This window comes from Protopterus annectens, chromosome 13.part0 (genome assembly GCF_019279795.1).
Source record: "Protopterus annectens isolate FY-2018-M chromosome 13.part0, PAN1.0, whole genome shotgun sequence".
Classification (NCBI taxonomy): Eukaryota; Metazoa; Chordata; order Ceratodontiformes; family Protopteridae; genus Protopterus; species Protopterus annectens.
The window spans coordinates 801591340-801616610 of NC_056747.1; the positions used below are offsets into that span (position 1 = coordinate 801591340).

General features: G+C 41.9%; 1 protein-coding gene across 1 annotated transcript in view; it reads left to right on the plus strand.

Annotated features, from left to right (window-relative positions):
* CLTC (clathrin heavy chain) overlaps nucleotides 1-25271 on the plus strand; it is a 2794584-nt gene that overhangs the window by 2444048 nt on the left and 325265 nt on the right. The window contains exon 36 of the mRNA XM_044054892.1: nucleotides 5553-5774. Within this exon, the coding sequence (XP_043910827.1) occupies nucleotides 5553-5774 (222 nt within the window). The remainder of the gene's footprint in view (nucleotides 1-5552; nucleotides 5775-25271) is intronic.

Here is a 25271-nt window from a genome sequence, read left to right on the forward strand (position 1 = left end):
TCTATTTAGATCCAGCCACCCAACCTCAGCTTTGTGATTCAACCCAAGTGTAATGACTGCAACAGTGAAACACGATGAACGTAGTACAGTTGTGTACCTACCATAAATGTAGATGTTCGAGTGTATTCACTGTTGCAGTCCAGGTTACCCACCCACCATCCCCCTTTCTTTGCTGGGGCTTATCTGTACTTCTCTATTCTATACAACCTATGTGGTGTATTTGCTTGTAGATGAAGGTTTTGTTTATTTTAGTGCATGCTTTTTATAAGCAATGTTTTAGCCTACCCTTTTGGGGGGGCACCTGACATCTGGGGCAAGAAAAACTGAAGAAAATGGCGTCGGCTGCATCTTGTATACCCCTGGTGCACTGACGTCAGGGAAGAGGTGACAGCAACCGACGCCGGACCAGGACTTTGGAATTCAGGCCGACTGCGGTTAGCCTGCCAGCAGGATAACCCAAGTGTAATGACTGCAACAGTGAATACACTCGAACATCTACATTTATGGTAGGTACACAACTGTATTTTGTGTACACTTACCATAAATGTAGATGTTCAAGTGTATTCACTGTTGCAGTCCTGGTTTCCCATCTTCAGCCCCCTTGTCTCTCTCTCTTTCTCTTCCTCACTCCTTGCAGGGTTATTGGTATTTACTTTTTACTGGTGGTGTTTTCCACCATAACTTACATCCCCATTTGGGGGCTCCTGACATTTGGGGCAAGAAAAACAGATGTAATGGCATCGGCTGCTTGTTTTTATACCACTGACAACCTGACATCAGTCCTGAAGTGACAGCAACCGATGCAGAAATACTAAGCCTCTGGTATTCGGGCTGACTGAGGGCTACCCCTGGCAGGATAACCTAAGTGTGATGGATGCAACAGTGAATACACTTGAACATCTACATTTATGCTAAGTGTACACAACTGTACTTTCCCTTTGCCCTGACTGAGTAATTCCATAAGTCTTTCCATGGATTTGCATATGAGGCTGGTTAGACTTGTAAGTCAGTAATCGCCTGAGTCTGTGGAAGGTCCTGCATCCTCCCTTATGCAGTGAAATGACTCCAGCTGTTCTCCATTTGCTTGGTACAAAACCTGTATGGAGGATGAGGTTGAACAGTGTTGTTAGTGGTATGGCTAAATCATGCTTCATGTGATTTTAAGATGCATCCAGGGATATTGTCAGGACCCATCAATGCAGTATTTTTAGCTTTTGATAGCACTTTTAGGACTTTGTCTTGTGTGATAGCTAGACTAGAGGCGAGACTGTTTCAGGTGTATCTTGAATTTTAGTAAGCTAAGTTTTATTTATTTCTGTGAGAAGAAATGTAATATTATGGGAATTCTACTTACTTTTGGTCAAAACATTTTTTTAATAAAGCTTGTTGATATGGTCCCAAAATTTGGGTTTGTTTCTAGGGTTTGACCTGCACTTGCTTCTTGCTTGGGCGGCACAGTGGTGCAGCGGTTAACGTTGTCGCCTCACAGCAAAAGGTTCTCCGGTTCGATTCTCGGCTGGGGTGCCTTCTGTGTGGAGTTTGCATGTTCTCCCTGTGTTCGCGTGGGTTTCCTCCGGGTACTCCGGTTTCCTCCCACATTCCAAAGACATGCATCTGGAGCATTTCTCCCCGGGCCTCCACTGAAAACAGGCTCTGTGGAACCTAGTCGGACATTCCCGGTCAACAAATGTTAAATAAATAAAAAATAAAATAAATAAAATTCTCTATGGGATATAGTTGTGTCTGTGCAGCTGTTTATCTGCTAGTAAGTGTGGTGTACAGTTCTGCATATTCAGTGGAGTTAACTAGGTATGGTGGGGATTTGAAGCTTGCCAGTTTGTCGTTAGGAGTAGGTGATTTGTCTTAAAGAATTTTCTTAAGGTACTTTGGGTGTAAGGAATTTCTGGTTTCAGTTTTATTTCGAAGAAGACTGTTTTTATGGTCAGACCTAACAAGTAATAGATATGCAAGGGATTTTGCAAATGCTCCTATATTATTAAGGACAAGATGCAAGATGGTATTCCCCTTAGTGGGTAATCTGGCATATTTTCTAAATGCAAAGGCAACCCAAACCATTCTGTATGGGTCATAGCCAGTGCTGGTCAAGGTAGCTACAAACTGGGTCATTACCAACTCCACAGGAAGCAATAGAAATGGTTCAGAATTATAAATACCTCAGTATCTGACTAGACCCCAATCTCAAAATAGCAAAAGCACATACAATGCATTGAGGCCAATGTGAATACTCTGGTATGCTTGCTTACTTGCCCTGTTTCTTTATTTGTGTTTTTTTTTTTTCCTCTGCTTTCTTCCACTACAACCTTCCATACCCCCCCCCCCCCCATAGTCTTGTTCATTTAATAGAACTTTATACTTTTTCCTTTGTCAATTATGGTCCCTCTTTCTTTATTTTCCTGACCTCCAGCTGTTTCCTCCATTACTTTAATTTCCATGCTAATAATTTATGTTCTGCTCATGTGCAAGTAATTTCTTATATCTTTTGGGATTTCTTTAAGTTTCCAAGCTCTGTCTCACATGTTAAGTTCCATTTTCATTCTTTCCTCTAATTCTGTCTGCACTCTTCATAGTTATTCCTATTGCTGACCTATTTCATTCTCCATTTATCTCCAAAACTTTTATAATTTTTAAATTTTCCAGACTCCCATTGTTGGCTTTTATTACATTTCTGTAGTTTATCTTTCTCCTGATTTTTTCTCAATATTCTCATCCCTTCCTTTGCTTTCTGTCCATTCATCTCATTTTACTTATGACGCCCTATTTGATATGAGAATATTATTGCCATTGATGCATGGTGAGATTCAGCTTTTCCCCCTATTCAAACTTCCTTGCTCATTTATTAGGTTTCCCCCATCAAAAATTTAGTACAATGAAATCCTACACCACGTTCCAAGGAGCTTCAGTGGGAAATGAGGAACACAGCTTTTTTTTCCTAATCTAACTCCTTTTGCTTATTTATTAGGTTGTTGTTCAACAGAAAAGAGTAAAATGAGGAGACACTACACTATGCTCCATGGAGCTTCAGCAGTGAATGCATTCTTCATTCCTTGGAACCAATGCTTCCTTATGTATACATTCCATCCCATTCTGATCTTCACAAAAGTGTTGTTAAAAGCAGGAATGGAAAAGGGAAGACCCTTGGTAGGGCCGATTTGTCTAAGGCAGCCAAGGTCCTCATAACTACTGCAGATGAGCACAGAATTTATGTACCCTCACTCAACTATACTTTTAAAGTACAAGAATTAGCCTTTATATCTCCTAGAAATTAGAATAAACAATGTGACCCCTTAAAATATTGGTTCTGTGACTACAGGGTTAATGATATTCCATATAGTAGATTTTTTTCTATTTTGCTGTAAAGTTCGCTTTATCTTTCAGTTATTAGTTTAATGGTTTTCTAAAGTTGGCAAAGTGAGACTGTACATTTCTTTTAGACAAAAGCTGTGGTCCATTTTTACTTCTCTTTTAAAGAAATGGAGGGGACACTGAAGAATGACAGTATTTGGGAAACAGTAGGGGTGCTGGACTTGAGGCTTTATGAATTCACAGCAAAGAAAATCATGCCTGGCAAAATCTAAAAGTTGTTTGACTGAGGCTGACCTGTTAGCATAGTTTACTTTGTTATTAGCAAGAAATTTCACATCACATATAGTAGCTAATAAATTGAAAAGATTTGAAGTGGATGTGGTTGTAGCGTACACTGTCAAAGGGGTGTAATGTGCAAGGTATAGGTTTCATTAATGAAGTTTATTTTTTGTGAGTGGCATTGTGTGGGAAGAAAGATGCATACCACGTTGCTGAAGTGTAACAGTGTTGATTCACCTGAAGATGCAGAGTGAGTGGGTGGATGCTTGGCAAGATTGGAGTAAAGGTCTGTTGAATGACATTTCAAATTCATGGCAGAGTAATGCACCTAGGAATCAAAAACCCTAAAAGAGTATAGTTGGAAATAAATTAATAGTAAATGAGCAGTTTTATCTGGTCACCCAGGTAATTAAGGAGAGATTACTTTTCAATGTGATTTAAAACACAAGGCATTCTCAGCAGAAAGAAGATATCGTTCTTTGACAGTAAGAGTTTATTTTCACTGTTTCATATAGTTTGGAGACATCCTAACTGCAAAGAACATGTAGAGGCAAAAGAACCCAGCAAACATAGTGCATGGTCTGCAGAGGAAGCCACATAGAGAATAAAAGAGCTATATTTATATAGTGTTTGACAGGTGGGTGTTGGAGTAAGACGAACTATGTCAGAAGTCAAGAGAACCATTTCTCAAGGTAAAATGTATAATAAATATGGAATGATTTTACAAGTTGGACAGATAAGGGGGTGTGCAAGGATATGTCATTTCAGAGAAAGGGTGTTGGAGGCTTTAACAATTTTTCTTGGTAAGGTAGTAAAGTGAAATTCAGTAACAGAACTGAAGAATGAATGTAACATAAGGCAGTTCTTGCGTGGGTTGGGGGAGAAGTTGGAATTAGGCGATTGCTAATATATAAAGAAAAGGACAGTAACTAGGTCAGGTGATCTTTATCCATCAAATTCTGTGTTAATTTGTAGTCCCCATCCCCAAAATGCAACTTATATTTCAGGCCATACAACTGTTAGGACTGAAAAAAAGAACTATGCATATTTATTATGAAATTTTATTGATGTGTTTTTTTTTTCCCCCAGGATGCTTTTTGTCTGTCTGCCTGAAGACTTTAAAGCCTCCAACAGTAAACTAATCCCAGCCATTCCCCCATACTAGAGACATACTGGGTACAGTATGGGTGAGCCATCAGGAGAAGCCATCATCCAGGCAGATGAGGGTCCCATCTACCCCTCTGCACACTTAGCTCTTCCTGCCTGTTGCTGTGCACCTTTGTCACCTGGCACAGATTTGTATAGCTTTCCCTCAGACAAGGGTCCTATAACAGACATCCTTTCTGACTAGTGCCTGAAATGGGAACTATCCATATCATGCAACCTCAGCAACTTTTCCAATTTGGATAAAAGTTTTTTTCTAGTGAGGCCCTCCCCATTAAAAAAAAAAAAAATCATCTGGTGGTGATGTGTGCACCTGCATCATCACAGGGATTACCTGTGCCCATCTGTCCTGCGCACGTATTCTCCTTTGCATATGTGGACAAAAGATACATTCACTAGCTTGAGTAGTCTCAGCCCAAGCATTTTAGTGCACCAGCACCTGCATACCATGCTTGAGCTGTCTTCCTAGCAATGGGGCAGTAGCTAAGCCAGGTGAGGAATACCCCACACCTCAGACTGGTGAGTTGTAGCTTGTCATTTCCCACATTCCCCTATTCATTTGTTTCATTGCCCAAGCTATTTGAATATGGGTTATCTGGGTTGTAGACCAGGCTTTATCACTGTACATCGATGAGATGGGATGAACTTTTAATGAACTTGATTTTTAAAACTTTTACTTGCCTGTTGAAATTTTCTGAAATTACTTCATTGAACTTCTAATATTAATGTAAGTAGTACATTTTTCATGTTTGACCAGGAAGTTTGTGTCCGTTTGTTTTGTTTAGGATTCTATGCAGTATGCTTCCGAATCAAAAGACACAGAACTGGCTGAAGAGCTTCTCCAGTGGTTCCTGCAGGAGGGAAAAAATGAATGCTTCGCAGCTTGCCTATTTACCTGCTATGATTTACTGAGGCCAGACGTTGTGCTGGAAACTGCCTGGAGGCATAACATTATGGACTTTGCAATGCCATATTTTATCCAGGTTATGAGGGAGTATTTGTCCAAGGTAAGTTATTGATACCGCAGGTACTTGGCTTCCAAGTTTTATTACCAAAAAAATGTTAAATTATATGTATATAATTTAAACATGTGGCTTGGGTATAGAGTTAAGTTTTAAATAGATTATGGTTAACTTGATTAAAATTCAAGGGGCTTAAAATGTTTTTGAAATGTACAATTAAATGCATGAACTTGATTCAGATACAAGATGTTATTGAGGCTTAGCACACTGTATATGGCTTGTTGGTAACCATCCTGCAGTTGTACAAGAGCAGTCGAGTTCAGGTATAAGTAACACTCTTATCAATGCAGAACATTGTTGAAAAGGGAATTTTGAGAGTCTAGGGAAAGATGGAGTGAGAGTCAGGCTGGGCAAGAAACAAAGGTGGATAAATAGGAGCATGTTAATAGGGACAGCATTTACCTGTTTTTGGATGGTTTCTTTTAGCAAACTTATTCAGAGTGCAAAAATGCAATCAGTAAGAAGTGTAAGTCATAAACTGTTGTAGAAGTGTTAATGAGAAAATGTGCATTTCTTCTTTGAAGGAAGGGAGTAGCAAGTATACAGTTTGCTTTCAGTTTTGTTGAAAAGGCACATAAAATCAATGTCTACTTCCTTCTGTACAGTCATGAAACTGTGTAAGATCCTTGGGAATCATCGAGAAATTTTGTAACTCTAACATACACCGTTGAGGTCTGCATGCTGTGGCCAAGTCCCACTGTATTGACTATCTGTTTTTACTGTCAGACAGGCAGGGAGTGGGACTTCTCTTCTTGAGAATACCTTACATTATGCAAGCACCATTTTTGAAAAAGGTCAACACAAAAGGCAGTCATTCTTCATTCATTCATTCATTCATTCATTCATTTTATTCATTCATTTTAATCAATTTCAAAATGCTTATGCAACTGGTTGCTCTCCTTTCTTCTCTAGGATGCTGTTTTGGTAAATTTGTGTATGACACCTGCCTACATATATTGCCGTACACAAGGAGAACAGACACATCGTCTGATTTGTAGTGAGAGCCAGTCACTACCAAATTTACTTGTTTCTCATTTGACCTTTGCTGCACCACATGTTTTCACCAAATGCTTACTTCTGGTGTTTGCTGTACTCACGACAAGGGGAATATTGTTGCTGAGTTCAGAGTTTGAAATCAGAGCAGCCCAGTGTATCATTGTCAGAGGAGAAAATCCTCCTTGCATCAGTTCTTCACTCTGACAAGAAAAGCCATCTCACAGTCCAAATTTGCAGCACTCTGGGTTATACGTTAGTCTCAGTCATAGTGGTCCTTCTGACTGTGGTCCGTGATGGTACCTCAAGAAAACTTTGAAAGCAACATTGTCAGTCTTCATTCTAATTCCCCTTGTTCCTGTATTGGGCTTAGTAGTCTGAAGCTAGTTCATGGCTCTCCCCTTTGTTGACTGAGGCTCACTGTGTCTCTGTTTGCAAATTCCTTGGGTGGCACATGGAGGGGGGGGGCTAAAATTTTAGGGAAGTGATTTCAGTAGACCCTGATGGAATATGAATGTTGGCAAGAATGATCATAAGTTATACACTGCAGATTTTCAGATCATTACTTTATCTGGTTACCCAGAGATTAGCTACAGACAGTACCACTGTGACATTTTATTAGCCCATATTGGAGAATCCAGTCATAACTATTCTGCAGATTTACCATGAATAGCATGGGATTTGATCTGGAAGCAGGGCCTGCATCTTCCAGCTGTTTGTATACCCAGAAGCAGAATGTGGTTACTTACCATCTGAACAGATCTTTGAACTGCCTGTGTAAATGCTAGTCAGATGTGATGGCCATTTAGACTGTAGTGCAGTAGACTTCTTCACCTTGCAGAACATCTATATGGTAAAGAAATGTTATGATAAGTCTCCATACAGTGGAGCCTGGGCACTGAATTCCCTTTCCATCCTCTGAAATCTGAGCCTTCTTTGTGCCTTCCATCCCATCCCGCTCCTCACAAAAATGATAATAAAATCAAAAAGAGAAAAGCAGAGGTGAAGCTAGATTATCTGGTCCCCCCCCCCAAGCTCTGCATTGAGGAGCAAAAAAATATATATATATATTCTCTTTCCTTTTAAACTGTTGCAAACAGCTGCTATAGTTTATGCCGCACATGAAGTTCTAAGTAAGCAGAAATGCAATACTGGCACTTGAATTCCAATAATACACTGCACTGAAGTTCGATCGGTATCTGCTGATTTAGCACCCTAGTACTTTGTGCCCAGGGTGGCTGCCCCCTTTGCCCCACATTAGCCACAGTAACGGGGAAAGGGCAAGTCTCATTACAGTAGAACCCCTCTAGGCAATGCAGCCTTGATCATCTCAAGAAGCATATGTTCACAGAAGGTTTAGCTGTGTGGTCCATTGAAGTACTCCCATTTAATTCAAACTATAAAGTATGGACTCATTTTGTTAATCAGACCTGGTGAAAAGGAGTTATTTAAAACAGTGCAAGACATATAGGATAACAGAAAACTGCTCAGTCACACAGTGGGAGAAGAGTGCAACAAGTACCACTGCCTACTTGAATTATGGGGTTTTGGAAGCACACAAAATGACAGGAGAGTGGGACTTCTAATAAGGTGGTTATCTAGACAACAGCTAAATAAAGATGTACTGAGTAAGATGTCAAAAGCCAGTAGAAAGTCTATTCATATGAGTATTAATAGGACTTGAGAAGAAAAAATTAAGGCGATTAAAAAAAAATTCTAATTGCAAAGAAGAGCAACCACAGGAAAGAAAACATCATGTAGATGAGTTGTCCAAGCCTTAACAAGTTAATCACATAGTTTTAAAAAAATTGCAAGAGTTTTTTTTTTTTTTTTTTGCTAGAAGAAAAGATTAATCAAATGCATATGAGTTTTAAAATCGCTTAGTCTATATTAAGATAAATTATAAGATGTGGGTAAGATGGAAGAAGCATTTGATAAGCTTTTTAAATGAGATAATACAAGTCTAAGACACAGAAAGGGAAAAAAAAATATTGAACATGAAGCACTCCAAGAAAAAAAATAGTTACTGGAACTAGATGTCTGTTCCAGAAGAGAGACTTTAAATATTCACTGCTACCCCAAGAAGTGGGGAAGGGTTTAGAGTATGTTGGCAAATGGGATGGGTACATCGTCTGAAGAACTACAGATCAAGAGAAGTCCTAGAAAATATGTGGCAAATACATAAGGCAAGAGGGTACCAAGACCAATCATAGTGAATTTATAATTTCAACAAAAGAAATTTTATTAAAGTCATGACAAAAAAGAATAGTCTTAAAAATAGTAGAAAAAAGAATTTACATTTATTGTTTTAATAGTCTGGCATTTTGTTCCAGACGCAGGTTTTTTTCATTCAAAACGTAGATTTCAGTATAAATGTATAAATCTTGGTATAAACTCAGTTATCAATATGTGTTTTTTTTAATAGATATGATTCAGACCCTGTAATAGAGGGAGTTTATTCCATATATGCACTGTAAAATGTGGTAGAGACTTTGCTCTAGCAACAGATGTCCTTCAAGGATGCAACTGCAGTCCTGACATATGGGTTGTCCTGCCTCAGGCAGCCCTTCGGTCGGCCGGATTCCAAAGTCTGGGTCCGGCGTCAGCTGATGTCGCCCTTTCCCCGACGTCAGAGCGCCTGGGGAATAAAAATGTCAGCCGACGCCATCTTCTTCAGTCTTTCTTGCCGCGTGGCGCCACGAAGCAGAAGCAGTTCGCAAGTGCCGGTCGACCAGCTCCTGTGTTTTCAGCTACTGAAGTCTTCAAAAAAGCTAAGTACCCCGTTGGGGACCTTTTCTTGCCTCAGCCGATGTCAGATAAAAGTGAAAAAGTTAATAATTGTTTAACTTGTGGGAAACAAATACCTCATAAGGATTTCCACTCTTACTGCTTACCCTGCCTAGGCCCAGAACACAACGTCTCGGCCTGTGCAGCTTGTGCCTCTTTCAATAAACGCACTCTTAGGCGTCGGTCAGAGTTTGCACAGGATTATTTTGGGGAAGATTTCTGTTATATCATGCCATCGGAGCTTCCGACAGCACATTTACCTAAAAAACGGAAGGATAAGGACCGACACCCGCGGTCTCGGCCGACACCACGCTTAGGCATACCGCGAGTGTCTCGGTCTCTTCTGATCCGGTTTCGCAACCGCTACAGACCGACGACACCGCTCCACTGGTTACTTCGGTACTGGAGGCCAGCTCGGTGCCGGTTTCTGTGCTCCCCTCTGAGACCGTAGCCCAGGATATTTCTGACACCATTTCAGTGGATAAGACCTACTCCAGCACGTGGGGCTGCCAGGCCTCCAGTGTCCATGTCCATTAAGGCCTACACACGTGCTAAGGCTGCCAAACAGGCTAAGTCTCTCCCTCCAAGATCTGTTTCTCTGGGATCCACTTCTTGTTCTCAAATTTTAAGTTTAGCTGAGGACCTTATTTCTTTAATTAGGGGTTCACAGCCTCATCCAGATAGAGGCTCTCAGCCGCCTTCTGACAAGAGGCCTAGGGTTGAGAAGGTAGACTCCCAGTCCTCCGATGAGGCCTCAGGTGATTCTGCACATTCAGACTACCAGGAGGAGGCCTTCCCGGCCTACGAGGATTCTGATGCAGAGGAATCTATTCCCTCTGCTTCTCCTCCTGAGGAGATGTTCTTCATCTCACATTGCTGCAGTCATCACCTGTGGGTAGTCCGCTGTCCTCGGTCGGCCCGAATACCAAAGTGTTAGGCTGGCGTCGGTCATGGTCGCCTAGATCTGACGTCAGTACGCCGTGGTACTAAAGCGCATGACCGACGTCATATCCTCAGTCTTTCTTGCCGCATGGTCCGAAGCAGAAGCAGCGTTTGCAAGTGCCGTATTCTGAGTTTCAGACTGAATCCAAGTTGGGCTAAGTACCCCGTTGGGGAATATTTTTGTCTTTTCTTGCCTCAGTTAAATCCGGATGTCAGAAAAAGTGAATAATTGTATTTCTTGTGGGAAACAGATACCTCATAGGGATTACCACTCTCTCTGTATTCCTTCTTTGGGGCCTGAGCACGACGTAGTCGGGTGTCGCTTTTGTGCTAAATTTAAAAAGCGCACCATTAAACGTAGGTTAGATTGTGCTAGGCTTGTCTTCGGTAAGCGGTGTAATTACAATATGCCGTTGGATCCTCCGACGCTTGCTACCGCGAAGAAGCGTAAAGAGAAATCGTTGAAATCCAAGCAGGATGAGTCGTCCGTTCCGGACGCCGGTTCTTTAGAAACCACAGTGGAATCTGTGGATCCGGCCGAGGTTTCAGTTGAGTCTCAGGGGAAACCCTTAGTTTTGCAAGATGTGGCCTCTCAGGAGTCGGGTCAGGCTGAGGGGGCCTCTCAGGTTGCTGTGCTCCCTTCTTTGCATAAGGTGGTTAGGCCTTCTCCTTCTGTCTCTAAGGTACCTTCAAAGGCCAGGCCTGGTTTGTCTTCCTCTGGCGTCAGTCCTAGTTCTGCGGGTTCTGTGCCTAAAAAACACATGCTTAAAATGGCAGAAGATTTGATTACCTTGATCAGAGGTTCTATGCCCCCTCCAGACAAGAGGCCTAGGGTGGAGCCAGAGGTGGAAGGATTGGAACATTCTTCAGATTATTCAGAGTCTTCAGCTGAAGACATTCAGGATTTTCCCCCTTATTCTGATTCGGACGCAGAGGATTCTAGTCCTTCAGCTTCCCCTCCAGAGGATTTTTCTTTTTCAGAAACCCTGCACTCTATGAGGGAGCATTTTAAATGGGAAGGTCAGAATTTCTCAGATTCCCGAAAGAGGCTTAGGGAATTCTTGTTTTTACCTCAACATAGACCCTTGGCTATACCTCCGGTTTTGGATGTTGTACAGGATGTTTTCTCTGAGGCCTCCCTTAATCCAGACTCTTTGCCTCCTGCCCCGGTTAAGCCAGACAGGTATTACAGGGTGCCAGAGGCTCATAAATATTTGTATAAGAGCCCTAGGGCTAACCCAGAAACTATTAGCCAGGGACCTAAGGGTGTCAGGGCTTCTGTTGTAAAGAATCCAGTTCCCATGGATAAGGACTCTAGAGCTTTAGATAGGTGGGGTAAAAAAGTGTATACCTCTTCCACTCTTGCAATGAGGGCTTTAAATTGCCAGTTTCATATGCTGAAGTACCAGAATTTTCTTCTTAGTCAATTGAAATCTAAGGTGGATGCTTTAGCAGAAGGTATAGAGTGTAAAGAATTACAGGATTTGGTTCATGCCTCTGATCAGGTGAGTAAGCATTCTTTGCAGTGTGGTTTTGATGCTTTGCAGGCCTCTTCCAGGGTGGCTGCCACTGGATCAGTTATTCGTAGGCACGCCTGGCTTAAGGATCAGAACTTGTCAGAGCATGTTAAAGCTCGAATTTTGGATGCTCCCCTTCAGTCTGAAGTTTTGTTTGGTTCTCCTGTGGAGTCAGTCTTGAAGAAAATGGAGGACAAAGCTAAGTCTATGCAGACTGTTAGGGGTTAAAGATTTTTTGCAGGTGCAGCCGCCTAAGTTTAGCAGAAATTGGCCTACTAAGGGCTGGGCTTACCCTTCTTCTGATTTACAGTCTAGGGGCAGATCTAGACGTGGTAGGGGCAGAGCTCATGCACAGGGTTCTTTTAGGCCTAGGACGTGGAGTTCCCCTGCGCAGTCTACAGGTGAGGGCAGGGGCCAGTCCTTTCGTAAGCAGACCCAATGACCTGCATCTTCAGCTGCCCGATCCTTCCTGTCTGGCAGCTCCTCTGGGCGGAAAGTTGGCACTTTTCAGGCAAAATTGGCTTTTAGTGACCCAGGACAAATGGGTGTTGGACATTATAAACCAAGGCTACAAGTTTTATTTCCACACATTGCCCCCTTTCAAAGGCATGCCAGACGTTCCTCCTCAGCAAAAGGCGGAGGCTCACAAACAGATTTCTTTACTTCTTCAAATGGGAGCTATCCAACAGGTCCCTCCGTCAGAGGTGGGCCTAGGATTTTATTTTCGCCTGTTTCTTGTACCAAAGAAAGGGAACACTTGGAGGCCAATTCTGGATTTGTCTATTCTCAACACATACCTGGACATTCCAAAATTCAAAATGTTGACTTTGCAACAACTTCTACCTATGCTAGGCAAAGATCACTGGATGGTAACTCTGGATCTCAAGGAGGCTTATCTTCATATTCCTATCAGGCCAAGCTGCAGGAGATTCCTGCGTTTTCGGGCTGGGACTTTACATTATCAGTTCTCTGCATTGCCCTTTGGCTTATCTACTGCGCCCAGGGTGTTCACAAAGGTTCTGGCTCCGGTGATAGCCTTCTTAAGGTTAAGAGGAATACAAATTTATCCTTATTTGGACGATTGCCTGATTCTTGCTCAAGACAAAGACAAGCTACTTCACCATCTTCAGTATGTTATGGCAGTGTTAAGGTGCCTAGGGTATTCTGTGAACGAAATAAAGTCCAGTCTAGTACCCTCTCAGGACATGTGCTTTCTGGGTGTGAGACTGAATACAGCCTCTCAGATGGCGTTTTTGACCCCGGACAAGCAAAGAAATCTTTCCCTTTACTTTCAACAATTGTCTCTCCTGTCCAGGCTGACTGCAAGGACAGTCCTTCAAGCCTTGGGGTTCATGGCATCTTGTATTCTGGTGCTTCCCAATGCCAAACTGCATATGAGGAAGTTACAATGGTATCTCAAAAGTGTATGGACTCAGCACTGCCACGATTTGGACACTGTCATTCAGATAATACCTTGCATTCAGAGGGAATTTTTGTGGTGGGCTCAGGAATGTCACCTAAACAAGGGACTCTCTGTGACCCGACCAGAGGCGAGTCAGATCTTGACGACAGATGCCTCGGACCAGGCTTGGGGAGCACACCTCAATGGAAAATGGGTTCAAGACACGTGGCCTGCCAGACTTCAACATTTGCATATCAACATGAAGGAGATGTTAGCAGTCCAATTTGCATTGAAGGCCTTCAAGGATCTACTTCACCCAGGACAAGTGTTGATTCAAACAGACAACACAACTGTCATGTGGTACATCAACAAGCAGGGGGGAACCCATTCGTACCCACTTTGCAGACAAGCTATGATTTTGTGGGAGACTGCTCTCAGTTTGCATCTTTCTCTTCAGGCAAGGTTTCTGCCAGGAGCACAGAACTCCTTAGCGGATGTTTTTAGCAGACAAATGGTGGATCCCCACGAGTGGAAATTGGATCCTCATGTATTTCAACAGCTGACAGTGTTTTGGGGGACTCCAGACATAGATCTGTTCGCTTCTCCACTAAATTTCCAGCTGCCAAAGTTCTGCACGAAGATGTTTCATCCAAAAGCGTGGAAAGTGGATGCTCTATCATTCAGTTGGACAAATCTTCACATCTATGCCTTTCCTCCTCTGCCTCTCCTTCCCAAGGTGCTCTTGAAGGTCAGACAGGACAAGCCCTCCATGATTCTTATAGCTCCAGATTGGCCACGTCAGCACTGGTACCCTCTGCTGAGGAGTTTAGTATGAGAGCCTCCTTGGCCTTTGCCAGCAAGTCCACACCTTTTGTCCCAGGCAGGCAATCATTTCATCAACGTCAGAATACAGTCCCTGCATCTGACAGCCTGGCATATTCTGTTCTAGACCCTGGAGGGTCGCAGCTTCCTCAACAAGTTTTGGATGTTATTTTGGAGGCCAGACGGCCTAGTACAAGGAAGGTTTATGCTGATAAATGGAGGAGATTTTTCCTTTGGAGCAAAGCAAAGTGCTTTGATGTTTCAGTACCTAATTTGAGTGTTTCACTTCAGTATCTTACAGAATTACTAGACAAGGGTTTGTCTTTCTCCTCTGTAAAAGTTCATGCTGCAGCCATTTCTGCTCACTATGACTGTAACCCACCTTTATTCTCTCATCCTTTGTTCAAGCAATTTCTTAGAGGGGCAAAGAACATAAGACCCCCACGTAGAGCTCCTACTCCTTCCTGGGATCTCAATTTTGTGTTGGAGAAACTCACTTTATCTCCTTTTGAACCTGCAGCTACAGCTGAGTTGAAGTTTTTGTCTTGGAAGACAGCTTTTTTGTTGGCTATTACGTCTGCTAGAAGGGTATCTGAATTACAGGCTCTAATGGCAGTTGAACCCTTTCTAATTTTTCATAAGGACAGGGTTTCTTTGCGTACTAACCCTACTTTCATGCCTAAAGTGGTCTCAAATGTAGCCTTAAACCAGTCTATTCATTTGCCTACTTTTTATGCTGATCCCCAAAATAAAGGGGAAAAGATTTTGCATTCTTTGGATATTCACAGGCAGTTGCGTTATTATTTGAGCAGAACTAAAGGGTTTAGACAGTCTCAACAGTTGTTTGTTTCTTTTGCTTTGGGTTCTCAGGGGAAACCTGTTTCTAAACAAACTATTTCTAAGTGGATTGGTCATTGTATTGCTTTTTGTTATTCTCATCATGGTAAGGAGATTCCGGCTGGAATCAGACCTCATTCCACTAGGGCTACTGCCACTTCTACTGCTTTCCTGAGGGGTGTAGCTACTAAAGATATTTTGGAGGCAGCTACTTGGAGTTCAGTGCACACTTTCTCTAAACATTATCATCTCCCTCTTTATTCAAAATCTAGGGCTGGATTTGCCACTGCAGTTTTGCAGGGCATGTTAGCAGCTCCCAATGCTTTATGATTTGGCCAACCTCCCTTCACCTTTGCTTTGGGATTCTACCCCACAGGTTATGACTGCAGCAATGTGAGATGAAGAACATAGTACAGTTTTGTACCTACCATAAATGTAGATGTTCGAAGATCCACATTGCTGCAGTCCAATTTTCCCTCCCTCCTTCCCCACTGTACTTTAGGGTGGTTGTGTGGTTTGGGTTGTAATTATTGTTTGTACCTGGGTGGTTGGATGTTTTCCTGTTTTTTGGCTATGGCCTTTATTTTTAGGGCCTTCTGACATCTGGGGCAAGAAAGACTGAGGATATGACGTCGGTCATGCGCTTTAGTACCACGGCGTACTGACGTCAGATCTAAGCGACCATGACCGACGCCAGCCTAACACTTTGGTATTCGGGCCGACCGAGGACAGCGGACTACCCACAGGTTATGACTGCAGCAATGTGGATCTTCGAACATCTACATTTATGGTAGGTACAAAACTGTACTTTTTCCTTTGGGGAAACGCTTCATTCCATGAGGGAACACTTCAAATGGCAAGGCCAAGAATACTCAGATTCTAGGAAAAGGTTAAGGGAATTTTTAAAGCTACCTCAGCATAGACCCTTAGCTATTCCTCCAGTTTTAAATGTTTTAGATGATGTGTACTTAGAATCTAGTGTTTCCCCAGACTCCCTCCCCCCTGCTCCTGTCAAGCCAGACAGGTACTACAGGGTCCCAGACACACATCAATTTCTGTACAAGAGCCAATACTGCTGACCCTGAAACTATTTCTCAGGGGCCTAAAGGGGTTTCCTCCACTACTGCTAAGAACCCACTCCCTTCGGAAAGAGATTCTAGGGCTTTAGAAAGGTGGGGCAAGAAAGTATATACATCTTCCACCCTTTCTATGCGAGCATTAAATTGTCAATTTCATATGATTCAATATCAGGAATACATGTTGGATGACTTGCTAAAGAAACTGGCTTCCCCTGAACCGTTAGATAGAAAGGGGTTACAGGAATTGGTTCATAATACTAAGCAGGTTAGCAGCCATTTCCTTCAGTGTGGATATGATGCATTGGAAGCTTCATGTAGAGCAGCAATGACAGGTGCGGTCATACGCAGACATGCTTGGTTAAAGGAACAAACGTTGCCAGACCATGTGAAAATTAAGCTTTTGGACGCACCACTAGAGAAACATAAGCTATTTGGTGCTACTGCACAAGAGGTTTTAAAGAAAATAGAGGAAAAGGCAAAATCAGTGCAAACAGTCAAAGATTTCCTCCAGGTACAGCCTCCAAGATTCAGCAGGAATTGGCCTTCTAAGCATTGGTCCTTTCCTGACACAGACAAATTTCAAAGAGGCAAAAACAGACGTGGCAGAGGTAGAGGGCAAACTCGAGGTTCCTACAGAGGACGTCAATGACAGCCTCCGAACCAGAGAGATGGGGCAGGACCTTCCACTGCTCCACCAGGACAATCTCAATGACTTGACTTTGACTCCGCCATCCAGGGCTCAATTAGAAGCACCTTTGGGCGGAAAATTATCTTTATTCTCAAAAAACTGGCACAATATTACAAAGGACAAATGGATACTGGAGGTAATAGACAAAGGATACAGATTCCATTTTCTTACACTGCCAACAAGACATGGCAGGCCAAACCTGCCACCAAATCAAAGGGCAGAGGCACTCAAACAACAAACCTACTTCAAATAAGAGCAATAGAAAAGGTTCCTTCTGCAGAACAAGGACAAGGATTTTATTCAAGACTGTTCCTTGTTCCAAGAAAAGAAAACCAATGGAGACCCATTCTGGACTTGTCCGCACTGAATACTAACCTTATTGTGCCAAAATTCAAAATGCTGACTTTACAGCAACTCCTTCCCATGCTGGGCAAGGGGTCTTGGCTGGTAACTCTGGACCTCAAGGAGGCATACCTGCATGTTCCAATCAGACTAAAGTTGCAGAAGATGCCTCAGATTTCTTGCAGGCTCAGAGCATTATCAATTCTCAGCATTGCCCTTTGGCTTATCTACTGCGCCCAGAGTGTTCACAAAATGCCTGGCATCAGTAATTGCACATTGCAGACTTCAGGGGATACAAATATACCCTTACCTGGACGACTGCCTTATACAAGCGGACAGCCAACAAGCCTTGTTAAAAAAACTTGGACTATGTCATTCACCTACTGCAGGCCTTGGGATACGCAGTCAGTATTCAGAAATCAAGTCTCGTACCATCCCAAAGAATACCTTTCCTGGGTGCCACACTGGACACAAACACCCAGATGGCGTTTCTGACAAAAGAAAAACAAAAACAATTACCAGAATACTTCAGAAGATTGGCAACACACACCCAGATGACTGCAAGGAAAATCCTGCAGGCCCTGGGTTTCATGGCATCTTGCATTCTTCTGATTCCACATGCAAGGCTGCATATGAGGAAACTACAATGGTACCTAAAAAGTCTATGGTCTCAGCACAGCCACAGCCTGGAAACATTGATCCCACTCATTCCATGCCTTCAAAAGGAATTTCTGTGGTGGGCTCAAGCAAGCCAGATAAACAAAGGTCTGCATTTCAGCAAGCCTCATACAAGTCAAACCATAACAACAGACGCCTCAGACCATGGATGGGGGGAGCACATGGAGGGCAGATGCATTCAAGGACAATGGACACAAAAAAAAAGCACCTGCATATCAACCAAAAGAAATGCTGGCAGTGATGCATGCAATCAAGGCCTTCGAAAAGTTCATGCATCAGGGCCATCTACTAATAAAGACAGACAATACCACAGTTATGTGGTACATAAACAAGCAAGGAGGTACCCATTCCTACCCTCTTTGCAGACTGGCAATGAATCTCTGGGATATTTCCCTACAATTGAAAATAGAGCTACAATCCCAGTTTGTACCAGGGAAGGACAATGTTCTGGCGGACAGCCTAAGCAGAAACATCATGGATTCACACGAATGGATGTTGCATCCAGACATTTTCTTACAAATAGCTCAAGCATGGGGAAGGCCGGATATAGATCTTTATGCCTCCCACTTCAATCAGCATCTGAAAACGTTTTGCACAAGGACATACCATCCTCAAGCATGGAAGGTGGGCGCCCTTTCCTTCAGTTGGAACTCTCTAACTCTATATGCCTTCCCACCTCTTCATTTGATGACCAAGGTGTTACTAAAGATCAAGACAGAGCAACCGAAAGTCAAACTGATAGCTCCAGACTGGCCAAGACAACACTGGTACCCACTGCTACGGAGCTTGACACACACCAATCCGTGGCTCCTTCCTCAATGGCCACTTCTGCTGACACAGCACAATTACAGGACACTACACCCCAGCTTGAAAACATTGAAGCTGACAGCTTGGAAGATTCCATGACTATTACTCAGGATACACTTTCCAAAAGGGTAAAAGATATCATCCTGGAGGCGCGCAGACCTTCCACTAGAAAAACATACTCAGCAAAATGGAATAGATTTCTTATCTGGAACAGCAAAAAGGGTCAAGACCCATCAGTGATGAGCATTCCACAGATCCTGGAATACTTGGCTGAAATGCTCCACAATGGCCTTTCATATTCTTCCATAAAACTACATGCTTCAGCAATATCTGCCAAATATAACACTGATCCGCCTGTATTTTCTCACCCATTGCTAAGACAGTTTCTAAGAGGTATAAAGAACATCAACCCTCCAAGGAAACCACCAGTGCCTGCATGGGACCTCAACTTCATGCTGGAAAAATTAACTCTTCCTCCCTTTGAACCAGCAGCATCTTCAGAGTTGCAATTTCTGTCTTGGAAGACAGCCTTCCTTCTGGCAGTAACCTCAGCAAGAAGAGTCTCTGAGCTACAGGCCCTTATGGCAATAAAACCATTTCTCATTTTTCACCAGGACAGAGTTTCTTTGAGAACCAATCCGTCATTCATGCCAAAGGTGGTATCCAGGGTGTTCCTGAATCAAGCTATTCACCTGCCTGCCTTCTTTCCCAATCCTCAAAATAAAGGAGAGAGACTTCTACACACCTTGGACATACACAGACAGTTGCGCTACTACTTGGACAGAACAAAGTCTTTCAGAAAATCTGACCAGCTTTTTGTAGCTTTCTCTGCTGGATTGCAGGGAAAAGCAATTTCCAAACAGACAATTTCTAAATGGATTAGAAATTGAATTCGATTCTGCTACTCTTTTCATGGAAAAACTGTGCCAGCTGACATCAGGCCACATTCCACCAGAGCTACAGCCACCTCCACAGCCTTTTTAAGAGGAGTGGCAACAAAGGACATTTTAGAAGCTGCTACATGAGCTCCATGCATACATTTTCCAAACATTACAACCTGCCTTTATACTCCAGGTCCAGAGCAGGGTTTGCCTCTGCAATCCTGCAGGGCATTTTAGCTACACCATCTTTGTCTTAGTGCCTACCACGCCCAGGTTGGCTATGGTATTCAACCCATATGTCAGGATTGCAGTTGCATCCTTGAAGGACATAGTACAGTTTTGTACCTACCATAAATGTAGATGTCCGATAGGTATGCAACTGCAGTCAGGTTTTCCCTCCCACCTACCCCTCTGTGGTATACTTTTGGGTTTCTACCCCTCATTTTAGCTACCTGGGGTAATCTTTTATGGTGTATTTGTTTTTATACTGTTGTACTTGTCTGGAATTTTTCTCTATTTTTCAAAATTTAGCCTTCCTTAGAGGGCACCTGGCATCTGGGGCAAGAAACACTGAAGAAGATGGCGTTGGCTGACGTTTTTATACCCCAGGCGCTCTGACGTCCGGGAAAGGGCGACATCAGCCGACGCCGGACCCAGACTTTGGAATCCGGCCGACCGAAGGGCTGCCTGAGGCAGGACAACCCATATGTCAGGACTGCAGTTGCATACCTATCGGACATCTACATTTATGGTAGGTAGAAAACTGTACTTTTTGCATCATTCAGTTTTAAATGGTTACACCCTCCTAGTAATTTGAATAGAATCTGTAAGCTTAATGTTTATTAATAGTCAGAGCTTCTCATTCCTTAATGCCCGATAACCTAGACACATATTTCCTCACATAAACCTAAAGCATGAAAAAAGAGCGAAAACTTCCAATCTAGCTTGATTTGGAAGATTTTTCAACCCAGAAAATTTCCTCTGTATTCCTTCCAAAATTAATAAATCCCCTTTGGTATATGCACAAAAAGTCATATTGCATTCAATAACAGGATGAACATATGCAGTAAATAAATTAATGCTACAACTTTGAACATTTTGGTTTAATTATTTGGACATTTGGTCTTAATTTAAAATTATTACAAATTCTAATGCTCAAATCCTTATATTCTGACAAATTCAGTAAAACTATTGTTCCTGATTTCACCTTGACGTCCAAATTAGGTTTGCCAAAGTAAAGGACCCCGTATTAATCTTTAATATTTAGCCCATTATAATTTAATCAGAAAGTTACTTTACTCAAGTATAGATTAAATTATTCTATATCCCTTGATGATATAACTTGCCCAAATTTTATATCAGCATATTTTGCCCTCCAGATAGAGGTGTGCTTTGACCGCTGAGAAAAAAATGTATATATATTAAATAACATTGGGACTAGTACTGAGTCTTGTGGGACATCTTTCAGCATGTTAGCCCAGTTAAATAGATAATTCTTAATAGTAACTCGCTGCTTCCTCCCACTCAGCCAGTTTGAAACCCAGTATGTAATAAATTAATTTATCAGATTTTCATGCATTGCATCAAATTATTACATCATATGGAATACTATCAAAAAACTCAAACACATTTAAAAAAGAAATAGATTTACGATTTATCCATTTAATTTCAAAATGCAGAGAGATGGGCTTGAAGTTTAAGCTATGTCCAGCAGTGCTACAAATGGTTCATCCTTCAGGCATGGACTGATCATTGATGCTGACCAATCCTTAGACCACCTACTGATAATATAAGAGGTTTAGGGTGATTTTTGAAGAGGTAATTCTGAAACAGAATAACAGGTGATTAAAGAGTCCTCTTCAGAAGTATTCCAGGAGAGAATAATAAACCTGACTTCCGTAAAAAGATGTTGGTAAAGTATCTGAAAATTTTCCGAAAAGGTCAGAGTGACCTTAGAGTTAACTCAACAGACTGGAATAAGCAAGATTGGTAAATAACTGAATAACTGAGAGGTGAGGGAAACATGGACTATACAGATACTTAATTATGTTGACAAAATATAAAGAAAAATAGGATTGTGTCCAGTCTGTTGCAAAATTTTTGGTTCTTGGGGGAAGAAGTATTATTAGGAGTAAAATCTGGAGAAAAAGTAGATATGTTAAAGAAATGTTTTCATGTGTAAAATTTTATTAAATCCAAAAATATTTATAAGGAAAGGAGAAACTATAGGCTTTCACAGATGGTGAAACAGTGATGGATGGTATAAATGGTAATATTTGTAGGAAAAAGCTTGTGTGCACAAGTGATACATGTTCTTCATTCAGCAGAAATAAGACAATAAGAGAGGAGGCAGACTTGCACTTAAAAAGCAGGAGCCACGGGGAAAATAGAGTGTAACACTGGTATTGAATGGGGAGTCCTGCTGATATCATTTAATACCTTGTAGGTAAAGTTGGAGCTATGGAGCTTAACTGCACCTCTAAACAAGAATGACCTTAGCAGATAATTGACGTGGACAAGCCTCAACTATTCTTAAAAGGGTGAATCAACTGAAAAGGAAAATTAATGAAGCAAGTGAGTAGCATACTCACACAGCCATCTAATTATAATGTAGAGAGAAAGATAAGAATTCAGGCAATTTTGTTACTTCATACAGGTTAGGGATATGAAAGGGAAATGCAGGAAGGAATATCCAAGGGCAAGTCCAGCTACCAGAAAGAACCGGCTACTCCTGGACAGGAAGTGTGTGTGTGTGTGTGTGTGTGTGTGTGTGTGTGTGTGTGTGTGTGTAAAACACTGTTGTACGTAGTACTACGTGGTTAAAATTTGATATGTTTGGGGGGGGTAATGAGTTATGCACACCTAGGTTAAAAAAAAAAGATGGGAAATGTTTAAGGTACAGGCAGTCCCTGGGTTAAGGATGAGATCTGTTTTTGGTCTGTCCTCAAGTCAAATTTGTATGCAAGTCAAAACGCATACATGTGGTTCTTACTAAATGTCACTTAGTGAGATGTTTGCCTCAGTCTAGTATTTATTTTACTTTTCTTTGCATATAAAACACTTTAAAAACACTTCCATAAAAAAATAAAACTTAAACATAATACTGTACAAACAGGCAAACCATACCTCTCAACTGTATAGATTTTCACAGACTGTCCAAATTTATGCCTCATATTTTTGGTCCATTTTGCATAAAATTGTGGTTGTTTAGCAAAAGTAGTGGCAAATCATTAAAGACTGAAGTTAGAAAATAATGATGGACATACCCTCTCAACTGTACAGATTTTTGCAAAATGTCCAGATTCTGGCCTCCTATTTTTGGTCTGCTTTCCATATACTTCTGGTTTTCTAGCAAATTAGTGGCAAATCATTACATATATCCTGTCATTCTATCAACTCTCAAGTTTTGTAACAAAAATATTTAAAAATTGTCCCCATTTATGGGCATTTGTCCAACTTTTATTTATGGCTTTGTCCAGATATTTTGCTCTAACAGGTTTAGGAGTATGACACCCACACCCACACTCTTAACCCTACTGTACCTATTTTATAACTAATCCCCTCCCCTTATGCAACCACCCACCTGTTAACTGTTGCCAGAGGATCACTCGCTCACTTTCACTCCTCTCTCTCTCTCATACACAGTGCGTCTTCCTCATTCATACTTGCATTCATTCACACATCGCATCCACTCTCCTGATCTCAAACATACACACAGCCACTTCCTCATTCATACTTGCATTCACTCACGCTTCGCTCTCACTCTCCCGATCTCTCTTGTGTGCACACACACACAAACACACACACACACACACACACACACACACACACACACACACACACACACACACACACACACTCACTCACTTCCTCATTCATACCTGTGTTCTCTCACACATTGCTCTCACACACACAGTCTCTTTCATGCCTGCATTCACTCTCTCATTGCACCCATTCTCCCAATCTCACATACACAGTCACTTCCTCATTCATACCTGCATTCACTCACACATCGCTCTCACTCTCCCGATCTCTCTCTCTCGCACACACACACACACACACACACACACACACACACACACACACTTCTTCATTCATACCTGCATTCACTCACACATCGCTCTCACTCACTCCCAATCTCTCACATACACAGTCACTTCCTCATTCATACCTGTATTCACTCACACATGATTGCTCTCTCTGCCAGTCTCACACACACACACACACACACACACACACACACACACACACACACCTTTGGGCAGCTTTTAACTGTTTTCAGTGCAGCTTTTAACTGTTTTCATTTTTCTCATGTTATTTCTGACATTGCAGCAACCCGTTCATATCTATGGGTTGTCTGCATGTCAGATGTCCATAACCCGGGGACTGCCTGTACACCAGAGCTGGATAAAAAAATTTTTTTGGGCTTTTGCCGGTCAGGGGTCGCCACAGCGGATCACCTTTTCCGCTCATGATTAACAGTGGAGTTTTACGGTGTTGAGTTGCCAGCCCAGCCTTCACAGAAGGCACACGCACGCACTCTTGCCTAGGGCCAATTTAGAATGCCCAATCCATCTACAGCATGTCTTTGGGATGTGGGAGGAAACCGGAGCACCCAGAGGAAACCCACGTGACCACAGGGAGGACATGCAGACTCCGCACAGAAGGTACCCCATCTGAGGATCGAACCGGAGAACCTCTTGTTGTGAGGCGGCAATGCTAACCGCTGCACCACCGTGACCGCCCCAGAGCCGGATAAAGAACAAAAGTCAATATTTAAAAGAATAGAAAATGGTTAACGAAGCTTTACTTAAGAGAATTGATGCAGACTGAATACAGGTGACCGTGCTTCAGGATAAGATAAGAGGCATAGAATCTTAGTTTGTATGTTCATAAGTAGCACACAAATCATAATGCTACAAGAAACGTACATGCAACGGAACACAAAAAAAAAACATGTTGAAAGAATGCCAGAGGAGTTATGGTGCTGACTAAGGGGTGGAAGCAAGGAAGAGAAGCAAAGGTAAATACACAGGAAGATAAGTGGTCATAAGAGAGTGTTGGGGAGGGAAATTAATTATGCTGGCCTTTGATATACCATCAAAAACTAAAAATTCAGAACTAGAGGCAGTTTTAGGTGAAATAAGTTTTCATTGTGGGATATTGGTTATAGAAGTATTTTGAATTTAGTAGATGAAAGTGAAAATGTCACAAGAGGACCAAGGAAGAAAAATATTTCTCTGGAAGGAAGATCTCTTGAGTATTTGGAAAGGACTAAACGAATATACTTTGCTCCTTCGTGAGACTAAATTGATACATCAATGGAACATGTAAATTTAGTGCTTAACTATGAGGTGCAAAATATATTATCTGATCCTGCCCCTATTCATTTAAAGCTAAGGAATGCAAAACAGGAGAAAATTTAAAACATTGGCATCTCCTCTCATAATGAAAATGGACTATTAAATGAAATAAGATGAAGCCATGTTTGCAGAACTTAGTAAATATAAGAGCAGCAGAGGAATGGGAAAGGAGTAACAAAAATATTTAGAGGGATTAGAAAAAATTAAAAGGCATCAGGAAAGATTGGGTAGAATGAATGAAAAGTTAATCCATCTTATAAGAAACCAGTTATCAGATCAGTAATTGAATTCAGAAAAACAGCAGTTAAGATCTGTTTTTTGACACCAACCGTAGAAATATAAGG